This window comes from Diorhabda sublineata, chromosome 4 (genome assembly GCF_026230105.1).
Source record: "Diorhabda sublineata isolate icDioSubl1.1 chromosome 4, icDioSubl1.1, whole genome shotgun sequence".
In the NCBI taxonomy this organism is placed as follows: Eukaryota; Metazoa; Arthropoda; class Insecta; order Coleoptera; family Chrysomelidae; genus Diorhabda; species Diorhabda sublineata.
In genome coordinates this window covers 35,814,580-35,827,442 of record NC_079477.1, presented here as the reverse complement: position 1 = coordinate 35,827,442, position 12,863 = coordinate 35,814,580, and the positions used below count along the sequence as shown (strand labels likewise).

Here is a 12,863-nt window from a genome sequence, read left to right as displayed (position 1 = left end):
AAAAAGAAAATACCTTCGTCTCTTTCTTCTTGATTTTTGTTTTGTTTATCCTGTCGCGCCGACGCGTGAGAATCTTCGGAATCCCTGTATTTCCCCGTATCCCCACTACTAAATTCCTCAGAAGTACTCCTCGCTTTAAAAAACAAAAACATCGAAAATTCAAATTTCTCAATAAAAAAAATGAATCGATCAATTTGTTTAAAACCTACTACAACATGCTATATTATTAATACACCCTGTATACAGACAAATAACCACCGAAGTAATAGTTGTGAAAAACCCTGTATGTTTAGGTGTTAGTAATGTAATTAAGCGAAATTTGGAAGGGAAGGGGGTTATTTCGATAGATCGAACGCAAAACCCAAACAAAAAAAAAATGGTACCTCTGTCGAAGGGGGGCGACAAATTCTGCTGGCACTTGCCCTGACAAGAATGGGGCAAAACAACAGAAAGCCTCTTAAACATACTCGTCAAAGAGGCGCTCCGCCTCACTGTTTCCGTACTGACGACTGCAAAATCATTCCTTTTATATCTTAAAATAAAAAATTAAAAAACAAAATTAAGCAGTAAAATATTTCTAGTCCGAAACAAGAATTAAAAAAAATAAAAAATAAATTAACACGAAGCTCAATTTTCTATATAGTGTAGACGAAAAGTAAGGTTGCCGCAAACAAAATATTTCGCTGGAAACGGGAATGAAAAAAAAATGTTTTTGCCGAATTTTCATTTTTAACGGTACTCACGAGACAGGGTGTCCTTTCTTCTGACTTGTACTCCAATTATAGCCTCCATGGGCACTTCAGTTCTTGGTATACTGACGGCATGTGGTGGTAGATAAATCGGTTCCAATATTCCGAAGGTGCATTCGTTATTTATGCTTACGTGACAGGCAGCGTGGCACTATAATTTCGAAATTACCGGTATAAATCGTCGATTTAGAACATAACTGTCAAAACGACAAGTAATTATAGGAAAAATTTTTAAAAAACACACGTAATTTAAATGAAATCTGTACGAATTTCAATGGTAAAATTACGAAAAATGATAAAAAAATTTGACAAACGACATTTCTACGATATCTGTCATAATTGACAAGAATTGAAAATAAATGAAAATATTGCGATAAAAAGTAAACGTTTCAATGAATACTTGATGATAAAGGATCTGAAAATTGTACAAAAACAATCAACGAAATGAATTTTCTACAAAATCTGTCAATTTTGACAGGAATTCCTGTCAAAATCGAAAGGAATTGGAAAAGGTTGAATATAATACAATAAAAATCGCGAAATTTTACGAATACAAAACGGTAAATAAAAAATAGTTGCAAGAAACATAGATAGAAGCAATTTTCTATGATATCTGTCAAATTCGACAGAAGTTTCTGTCAAAATTGACAAAAATGGGAAACATTTTAAGTATATTAAAATAAAAACTGCACGTTTCTACGAATACTACACGGGAAAGTATCTGAAAATTGTACAAAAACAATCAACGGAAAGAATTTTCTACGAAATCTGTCAATTTTGACAGGAATTCCTGTCAAAATCGAAATGAATTGGAAAGGGTTGAATATAATACAATAAAAACCGCAAAATTTTACGAATACAAAACGGTAAATAAAAAATAATTGCACCAAATATAGATAGAAGCAATTTTCTACGATATATGTCAAATTCGACAGGAGTTTCTGTCAAAATCGACAGAAACATGAAACATTTTAAGTATATTAAAATAAAAACTGCACGTTTCTATGAATAGTGCATGGTAAAATATCTGAGAATGGGGAAAAACAATATTGGAATAAATTTTCAAAGAAATCTGTCAAAATTGACAGGAATTACTTGACAGGAATTACTGAATGGAGAATCACGGAAAAAATACAATTTAGGCATTATCATACATTTTCAATAGGTTTAAATGAGATAAATTTATGAAAAAAATTAGAAATACCGCAAAAATCGAATATAAGCAATTATTTTTCTACGACAGCTGTCAAAATTGACAGGAATTAGTAATTGCAGCTCGAATTAATTACAAAAAACACAATTTAGTGATAATTTAACATTGCTAATAAATTCAAATCATATAATTCCATAAAAAAATGCAAACACCCCGATAATCGAGTAAAAACAAAAATTATTCTACGACAGCTGTCAAAATTGACAGAAAATGAAGATTTTAGCTCAAATTAATTATAAAGAAATACAATTTTTCAATAGTTTCAAATGATGTAATTTCATGGAGAAAATTATTAAACATACTTCGAAAAAAACAGAGATTTTTCTACGACGGCTGTCATAATTGACAGGACTTGATTACGTTAAACAAAAACTGCAAGTTTATAAGGCGAAACGATGAATGTAGACCGAAAATACGTAAGCATCGGAACTTTTTTACGAAATCTGAATTAAAAGAGTAAAAACAAAGATTATTCTACGACAGCTGTCAAAATTGACAGGAAATGAAGATTGTAGTTCAAATTAATTATAAAGGAATACAATTTTTCAATAGTTTCAAATGATGTAATTTCATGGAGAAAATTATTAAACATACTTCGAAAAAAACAGAGATTTTTCTACGACGGCTGTCATAATTGACAGGACTTGATTACGTTAAACAAAAACTGAAAGTTTATAAGGCGAAACGATGAAAGTAGACCGAAAATACGTAAGCATCGGAACTTTTTTACGAAATCTGAATTAATCGAGTAAAAACAAAGATTATTCTACGACAGCTGTCAAAATTGACAGGAAATGACAGAATTACATGATAAGCAATAACACTTACCGTCATTCCACACCATTCGCATCTATATCCGGACAAACATTCCGTAGTCCAACAAGTTTTTTTGCAGAGGGCGCATTTAGAGTTGCTGGGTAGGTTCCCCTCCCGCCAATGATGTTGATGGCGGACGTACACCAACTGCTTACCAGGAAGATAAGTCGCGTTCTCCTTACAATCGGCCACCGCGAAATCCTGACATTCCACGTGTACGAAATATTCGCAAACTGAACAAGAAAAATTAGCAATCGAAAACAAAAAATAAAAAAGAAAAGAAGAATTCGGAGTACGTACTTTCGCAATGGATCGATTCCGAATCGTCCAGCCTCTTCCGGCAAACGTTGCAAAATTTTCTTTTATGATGAAATGATTCGGACCAGCAGTGGGCAACGGGATTCTGTCAAAAAAAAAAAATGATGTCAATAGTCAAAATGACACCCGGGCGAGTGATTTACCCTAATTTGACTGGCGGCAACGCTGGAACACGGAGATACTACAGTCTTCAAGCAACGATCATGTACAACGAAGTTGCAAACTGCAAAATAGAAATGAAAATTGTCATATATGACATAAATTCTTATCCGGCAATTACCAAAAGTTGAATTGATAATATCGATTCCCCCTCGTATCATATACTTTATTCTCCATCTACCCTGTATATTTTGAGTATCGATAGATATTTATAATTGCTGTTTCATAATTTATTTCTAAAGGAATTCATTGGAAATGGCGTTTGAGATAAGCGATAAGATCTGTCATAATTGACAGAAATACTTAGTTACTTTTCAAATACATAGAAAAACAAGTGGATTATACAGTTTTTTTATAATTTTTGACAGGAAAACATTATGAAATATGTCAAAATTCTTGTATAAATAGTTTTCTTACGATATCTGTCATATTTGACAAGTATTACTAAATATTTTCCAAATTAAATGGGAAAAAGGTGAATTTCAGTGTTGCTATATGTTTTTGATTATTTTTGAATAGAAAAACATCATAAAATGTGTTAAAATTTGATTTTAAATGGAAATTCCTCACGATATCTGTCACATTTGACAGGAATTCCAGATTATTTTCAAAGTTAATACCAAAAAAAGGAAATAAAGTGTCGTGTACATGTTTTTGTCAGTTTTTAGGAGGAAAACATCGTGAAATGTGCCAAAATTTGATTTTTAATAGAAATTCCTCACGATATCTGTCATATTTGACAGGAATACCAAACTATATCCAGAATTAACGGAAAAAAAAGTGAATGTAATTGTTTTGTACATTATTTTGTTAGTTTTTAAGGAGCAAATATCATAAAATGTGCTAAAAATTGATTTTAGATAGAAATTCGTCACGATATCTGTCATATTTGACAGGAGTTCCAACTTTTTACCAAAACTAACGACAAAAAAATGAATTCAAATGTTATGTACATTATTTTTGCAGATTTTAAGAGGTAAATATCATAAAATGTGTCAAAATTTAATTTCAAATAGAAATTTCTCAAGATATCTGTCATATTTGACAGGAGTTCCAACTTTTTACCAAAACTAACGACAAAAAAATGAATTCAAATGTTATGTACATTATTTTTGCAGATTTTAAGAGGTAAATATCATAAAATGTGTCAAAATTTAATTTCAAATAGAAATTTCTCAAGATATCTGTCATATTTGACAGGAGTTCCAACTTTTTACCAAAACTAACGACAAAAAAATGAATTCAAATGTTATGTACATTATTTTTGCAGATTTTAAGAGGTAAATATCATAAAATGTGTCAAAATTTAATTTCAAATAGAAATTTCTCAAGATATCTGTCATATTTGACAGGAGTTCCAACTTTTTACCAAAACTAACGACAAAAAAATGAATTCAAATGTTATGTACATTATTTTTGCAGATTTTAAGAGGTAAATATCATAAAATGTGTCAAAATTTAATTTCAAATAGAAATTTCTCAAGATATCTGTCATATTTGACAGGAGTTCCAACTTTTTACCAAAACTAACGACAAAAAAATGAATTCAAATGTTATGTACATTATTTTTGCAGATTTTAAGAGGTAAATATCATAAAATGTGTCAAAATTTAATTTCAAATAGAAATTTCTCAAGATATCTGTCATATTTGACAGGAGTTCCAACTTTTTACCAAAACTAACGACAAAAAAATGAATTCAAATGTTATGTACATTATTTTTGCAGATTTTAAGAGGTAAATATCATAAAATGTGTCAAAATTTAATTTCAAATAGAAATTTCTCAAGATATCTGTCATATTTGACAGGAGTTCCAACTTTTTACCAAAACTAACGACAAAAAAATGAATGCAAATGTTATGTACATTATTTTCGCAGATTTTAAGAGGTAAATATCATAAAATGTGTCAAAATTTAATTTCAAATAGAAATTTCTCAAGATATCTGTCATATTTGACAGGAATTCCAAATTTTTACCAAAACTAACGACAAAAAAATGAATTCAAATGTTATGTACATTATTTTCGCAGATTTTAAGAGGTAAATATCATAAAATGTGTCAAAATTTAATTTCAAATAGAAATTTCTCAAGATATCTGTCATATTTGACAGGAGTTCCAACTTTTTACCAAAACTAACGACAAAAAAATGAATTCAAATGTTATGTACATTATTTTTGCAGATTTTAAGAGGTAAATATCATAAAATGTGTTAAAAATTGATTTTAAATAAAAAAATGAGAAAATGTATAAAAAAAACGTTCTACAAGTCATTTTAGTAAGGAAACTGTGACAACCGATAAAATTTTCGTAATTTTTAATAGGAAAAACGTTAATTTTTTCCGTTTTCATATACGCCTTCACCCTCTAGGTGCGCATCGACGTAACGATCAAGGATGTGAATTTAAAAATAACATTTTCCAAAAATAGACGAAGGAAACGTAAAAATAGATCCCTATATCATTGTACATAATATAAAACAATAAACCGAAAATAATACTAAAAACACAAAAATTCGACAAAGCCATTTCGAATTTTTTTCCTACGAAATAATTTTCTTTACATACTACCAATTAATAATAATTCGACAGTCAAAAATCATAATACAGCGTCACAAATATATCAGGAACATCGTAATTGTGGCAATGAGTCGTTTTACGGGGGTTTGTCGAAAAGTTTCGACAGAATCAACGGAAATCGAGTAAAACGTTGTTGCGAGTGGAAGCAAATGAATTTCAACGATGACGACGTACGGCGGTGGGGTATGGTATTGATCCGGAGAGGCTGTATGAATAAGCCCATCCTACCCCCACCTCCGTAGCCGCCGCCGTAACGCGAAACTATGCCACATTCAAGACAAATCTATTTTCTCTCGCTATCGCGCCTCAAACAAAGATGCCCACTTTTTCGGTACACGTTTTCCTCATCGGGAATATACAGGGTGATCATTTGATAGAGATATTTACACTATTATACCGGGGTTTAGTGATAGTAATTGAAATCGATAATTACGCGACTTTGGATGCCAATAAGTCAGTATATGAGACAGTAAAATAGATTTTATCACTATACAAGTATCTACAGGTGATAATCTAAATAGGAAAACGTCTGCCAGTACAAATTTTTACGTTATTTGTCGATGGAATGATGAAAGAGCGAGAAATTTCGAATTTACGTGATTTTGGATGCCATTAAGTCAGTTTATAAGACAGTAAAATCGATTTTATCACTATACAAGTATCTACAGGTGATAATATAAATATCGAAACGTCTGCCAGTACAAATTTTTACGTTATTTGTCAATGGATTAATGAAAGAGCGAGAAATTTCGAATTTACGTGACTTTGGATGCCAATAAGTCAGTTTATAAGACAGTAAAATCGATTTTATCACTATACAAGTATCTACAGGTGATAATCTAGATATAGAAACGTCTGCCTGTACAAATTTTTACGTTATTTGTCGATGGAAAGATGAAAGAGCGAGAAATTTCGAATTTACGTGACTTTGGATGCCAATAAGTCAGTTTATAAGACAGTAAAATCGATTTTATCACTATACAAGTATCTACAGGTGATAATATAAATATCGAAACGTCTGCCAGTACAAATTTTTACGTTATTTGTCGATGGATTAATGAAAGAGCGAGAAATTTCGAATTTACGTGACTTTGGATGCCAATAAGTCAGTTTATAAGACAGTAAAATCGATTTTATCACTATACAAGTATCTACAGGTGATAATATAAATATCGAAACGTCTGCCAGTACAAATTTTTACGTTATTTGTCAATGGATTAATGAAAGAGCGAGAAATTTCGAATTTACGTGACTTTGGATGCCAATAAGTCAGTTTATAAGACAGTAAAATCGATTTTATCACTATACAAGTATCTACAGGTGATAATATAAATATCGAAACGTCTGCCAGTACAAATTTTTACGTTATTTGTCGATGGAAAGATGAAAGAGCGAGAAATTTCGAATTTACGTGACTTTGGATGCCAATAAGTCAGTATATGAGACAGTAAAATCGATTTTATCACTATACAAGTATCTACAGGTGATAATCTAAATATCGAAACGTCTGCCAGTACAAATTTTTACGTTATTTGTCGATGGAAAGATGAAAGAGCGAGAAATTTCGAATTTACGTGACTTTGGATGCCAATAAGTCAGTATATGAGACAGTAAAATAGATTTTATCACTATACAAGTATCTACAGGTGATAATCTAAATAGGAAAACGTCTGCCAGTACAAATTTTTACGTTATTTGTCGATGGAATGATGAAAGAGCGAGAAATTTCGAATTTACGTGACTTTGGATGCCAATAAGTCAGTTTATAAGACAGTAAAATCGATTTTATCACTATACAAGTATCTACAGGTGATAATCTAAATATCGAAACGTCTGCCAGTACAAATTTTTACGTTATTTGTCGATGGAATGATGAAAGAGCGAGAAATTTCGAATTTACGTGACTTTGGATGCCAATAAGTCAGTTTATAAGACAGTAAAATCGATTTTATCACTATACAAGTATCTACAGGTGATAATCTAAATATCGAAACGTCTGCCAGTACAAATTTTTACGTTATTTGTCGATGGATTGATGAAAGAGCGAGAAATTTCGAATTTACGTGACTTTGGATGCCAATAAGTCAGTATATGAGACAGTAAAATAGATTTTATCACTATACAAGTATCTACAGGTGATAATCTAAATATCGAAACGTCTGCCAGTACAAATTTTTACGTTATTTGTCGATGGATTGATGAAAGAGCGAGAAATTTCGAATTTACGTGACTTTGGATGCCAATAAGTCAGTATATGAGACAGTAAAATCGATTTTATCACTATACAAGTATCTACAGGTGATAATCTAAATATCGAAACGTCTGCCAGTACAAATTTTTACGTTATTTGTCGATGGATTGATGAAAGAATGAGAAATTTCCAATTTACGTGACTTTGGATGCCAATAAGTCAGTTTATAAGACAGTAAAATCGATTTTATCACTATACAAGTATCGACAGGTGATAATCTAAATAGGAAAACGTCTGCCAGTACAAATTTTTACGTTATTTGTCGATGGATTGATGAAAGAGCGAGAAATTTCGAATTTACGTGACTTTGGATGCTAATAAGTCAGTATATGAGACAGTAAAATCGATTTTATCACTATACAAGTATCTACAGGTGATAATCTAAATATCGAAACGTCTGCCAGTACAAATTTTTACGTTATTTGTCGATGGATTGATGAAAGAATGAGAAATTTCCAATTTACGTGACTTTGGATGCCAATAAGTCAGTTTATAAGACAGTAAAATCGATTTTATCACTATACAAGTATCTACAGGTGATAATCTAAATATCGAAACGTCTGCCAGTACAAATTTTTACGTTATTTGTCGATGGATTGATGAAAGAATGAGAAATTTCCAATTTACGTGACTTTGGATACCAATAAGTCAGTTTATAAGACAGTAAAATCGATTTTATCACTATACAAGTATCTACAGGTGATAATCTAAATATCGAAACGTCTGCCAGTACAAATTTTTACGTTATTTGTCGATGGAATGATGAAAGAGCGAGAAATTTCGAATTTACGTGACTTTGGATGCCAATAAGTCAGTATATGAGACAGTAAAATCGATTTTATCACTATACAAGTATCTACAGGTGATAATCTAAATAGGAAAACGTCTGCCAGTACAAATTTTTACGTTATTTGTCGATGGATTGATGAAAGAGCGAGAAATTTCGAATTTACGTGACTTTGGATGCCAATAAGTCAGTATATGAGACAGTAAAATCGATTTTATCACTATACAAGTATCTACAGGTGATAATCTAAATATCGAAACGTCTGCCAGTACAAATTTTTACGTTATTTGTCGATGGATTGATGAAAGAATGAGAAATTTCCAATTTACGTGACTTTGGATGCCAATAAGTCAGTTTATAAGACAGTAAAATCGATTTTATCACTATACAAGTATCGACAGGTGATAATCTAAATAGGAAAACGTCTGCCAGTACAAATTTTTACGTTATTTGTCGATGGATTGATGAAAGAGCGAGAAATTTCGAATTTACGTGACTTTGGATGCTAATAAGTCAGTATATGAGACAGTAAAATCGATTTTATCACTATACAAGTATCTACAGGTGATAATCTAAATATCGAAACGTCTGCCAGTACAAATTTTTACGTTATTTGTCGATGGATTGATGAAAGAATGAGAAATTTCCAATTTACGTGACTTTGGATGCCAATAAGTCAGTTTATAAGACAGTAAAATCGATTTTATCACTATACAAGTATCTACAGGTGATAATCTAAATATCGAAACGTCTGCCAGTACAAATTTTTACGTTATTTGTCGATGGATTGATGAAAGAATGAGAAATTTCCAATTTACGTGACTTTGGATACCAATAAGTCAGTTTATAAGACAGTAAAATCGATTTTATCACTATACAAGTATCTACAGGTGATAATCTAAATATCGAAACGTCTGCCAGTACAAATTTTTACGTTATTTGTCGATGGAATGATGAAAGAGCGAGAAATTTCGAATTTACGTGACTTTGGATGCCAATAAGTCAGTATATGAGACAGTAAAATCGATTTTATCACTATACAAGTATCTACAGGTGATAATCTAAATAGGAAAACGTCTGCCAGTACAAATTTTTACGTTATTTGTCGATGGATTGATGAAAGAGCGAGAAATTTCGAATTTACGTGACTTTGGATGCCAATAAGTCAGTATATGAGACAGTAAAATCGATTTTATCACTATACAAGTATCTACAGGTGATAATCTAAATATCGAAACGTCTGCCAGTACAAATTTTTACGTTATTTGTCGATGGATTGATGAAAGAATGAGAAATTTCCAATTTACGTGACTTTGGATGCCAATAAGTCAGTTTATAAGACAGTAAAATCGATTTTATCACTATACAAGTATCGACAGGTGATAATCTAAATAGGAAAACGTCTGCCAGTACAAATTTTTACGTTATTTGTCGATGGAATGATGAAAGAGCGAGAAATTTCGAATTTACGTGACTTTGGATGCCATTAAGTCAGTATATGAGACAGTAAAATCGATTTTATCACTATACAAGTATCGACAGGTGATAATCTAAATAGGAAAACGTCTGCCAGTACAAATTTTTACGTTATTTGTCGATGGAATGATGAAAGAGCGAGAAATTTCGAATTTACGTGACTTTGGATGCCAATAAGTCAATTTATAAGACAGTAAAATCGATTTCATCACTATACAAGTATCTACAGGTGATAATCTAAATATAGAAACGTCTGCCAGTACAAATTTTTACGTTATTTGTCGATGAAATGATGAAAGAGCGAGAAATTTCGAATTTACGTGACTTTGGATGCCAATAAGTCAGTTTATAAGACAGTAAAATCGATTTCATCACTATACAAGTATCTACAGGTGATAATCTAAATATAGAAACGTCTGCCAGTACAAATTTTTACGTTATTTGTCGATGGAATGATGAAAGAGCGAGAAATTTCGAATTTACGTGACTTTGGATGCCAATAAGTCAGTTTATAAAACAGTAAAATCGATTTTATCACTATACAAGTATCTACAGGTGATAATCTAAATAGAAAAACGTCTGCCAGTACAAATTTTTACGTTATTTGTCGATGGAATGATGAAAGAGCGAGAAATTTCGAATTTACGTGACTTTGGATGCCATTAAGTCAGTTTATAAGACAGTAAAATCGATTTTATCACTATACAAGTATCTACAGGTGATAAACTAAATAGAAAAACGTCTGCCAGTACAAATTTTTACGTTATTTGTCGTTGGAATGATGAAAGAGCGAGAAATTTCGAATTTACGTGACTTTGGATGCCATTAAGTCAGTTTATAAGACAGTAAAATCGATTTTATCACTATACAAGTATCTACAGGTGATAATCTAAATAGAAAAACGTCTGCCAGTACAAATTTTTACGTTATTTGTCGTTGGAATGATGAAAGAGCGAGAAATTTCGAATTTACGTGACTTTGGATGCCATTAAGTCAGTTTATAAGACAGTAAAATCGATTTTATCACTATACAAGTATCTACAGGTGATAATCTAAATAGAAAAACGTCTGCCAGTACAAATTTTTACGTTATTTGTCGATGGAATGATGAAAGAGCGAGAAATTTCGAATTTACGTGACTTTGGATGCCATTAAGTCAGTTTATAAGACAGTAAAATCGATTTTATCACTATACAAGTATCTACAGGTGATAATCTAAATAGAAAAACGTCTGCCAGTACAAATTTTTACGTTATTTGTCGATGGAATGATGAAAGAGCGAGAAATTTCGAATTTACGTGACTTTGGATGCCAATAAGTCAGTTTATAAGACAGTAAAATCGATTTTATCACTATACAAGTATCTACAGGTGATAATCTAAATATAGAAACGTCTGCCAGTACAAATTTTTACGTTATTTGTCGTTGGAATGATGAAAGAGCGAGAAATTTCGAATTTACGTGACTTTGGATGCCATTAAGTCAGTTTATAAGACAGTAAAATCGATTTTATCACTATACAAGTATCTACAGGTGATAATCTAAATAGAAAAACGTCTGCCAGTACAAATTTTTACGTTATTTGTCGTTGGAATGATGAAAGAGCGAGAAATTTCGAATTTACGTTACTTTGGATGCCATTAAGTCAGTTTATAAGACAGTAAAATCGATTTTATCACTATACAAGTATCTACAGGTGATAATCTAAATAGAAAAACGTCTGCCAGTACAAATTTTTACGTTATTTGTCGATGGAATGATGAAAGAGCGAGAAATTTCGAATTTACGTGACTTTGGATGCCAATAAGTCAGTTTATAAGACAGTAAAATCGATTTTATCACTATACAAGTATCTACAGGTGATAATCTAAATATAGAAACGTCTGCCAGTACAAATTTTTACGTTATTTGTCGATGGAATGATGAAAGAGCGAGAAATTTCGAATTTACGTGACTTTGGATGCCAATAAGTCAGTTTATAAGACAGTAAAATCGATTTTATCACTATACAAGTATCTACAGGTGATAATCTAAATAGGAAAACGTCTGCCAGTACAAATTTTTACGTTATTTGTCGTTGGAATGATGAAAGAGCGAGAAATTTCGAATTTACGTGACTTTGGATGCCAATAAGTCAGTTTATAAGACAGTAAAATCGATTTTATCACTATACAAGTATCTACAGGTGATAATCTAAATATAGAAACGTCTGCCAGTACAAATTTTTACGTTATTTGTCGTTGGAATGATGAAAGAGCGAGAAATTTCGAATTTACGTGACTTTGGATGCCAATAAGTCAGTTTATAAGACAGTAAAATCGATTTTATCACTATACAAGTATCTACAGGTGATAATCTAAATATAGAAACGTCTGCCAGTACAAATTTTTACGTTATTTGTCGATGGAATGATGAAAGAGCGAGAAATTTCGAATTTACGTGACTTTGGATGCCAATAAGTCAGTTTATAAGACAGTAAAATCGATTTTATCACTATACAAGTATCTACAGGTGAT

General features: G+C 31.4%; 1 protein-coding gene across 8 annotated transcripts in view; it reads right to left on the bottom strand.

Moving 5' to 3' along the window:
- Positions 1–12,863, bottom strand: part of LOC130442644 (diacylglycerol kinase theta) — a 35,247-nt gene that overhangs the window by 18,275 nt on the left and 4,109 nt on the right. For 4 of the 8 annotated variants that reach the window (XM_056776942.1, XM_056776941.1, XM_056776944.1 and 1 more), the window contains exons 2-7: positions 3,240–3,319; positions 3,079–3,181; positions 2,791–3,011; positions 744–900; positions 384–509; positions 14–133 (exon numbers count right to left, since the gene is read on the bottom strand). In XM_056776942.1, coding sequence (XP_056632920.1) covers positions 14–133; positions 384–509; positions 744–900; positions 2,791–3,011; positions 3,079–3,181; positions 3,240–3,319 — 807 coding nt within the window. The remainder of the gene's footprint in view (positions 1–13; positions 134–383; positions 510–743; positions 901–2,790; positions 3,012–3,078; positions 3,182–3,239; positions 3,320–12,863) is intronic. The other 4 variants (XM_056776946.1, XM_056776945.1, XM_056776948.1 and 1 more) reach the window with 1 other exon arrangement.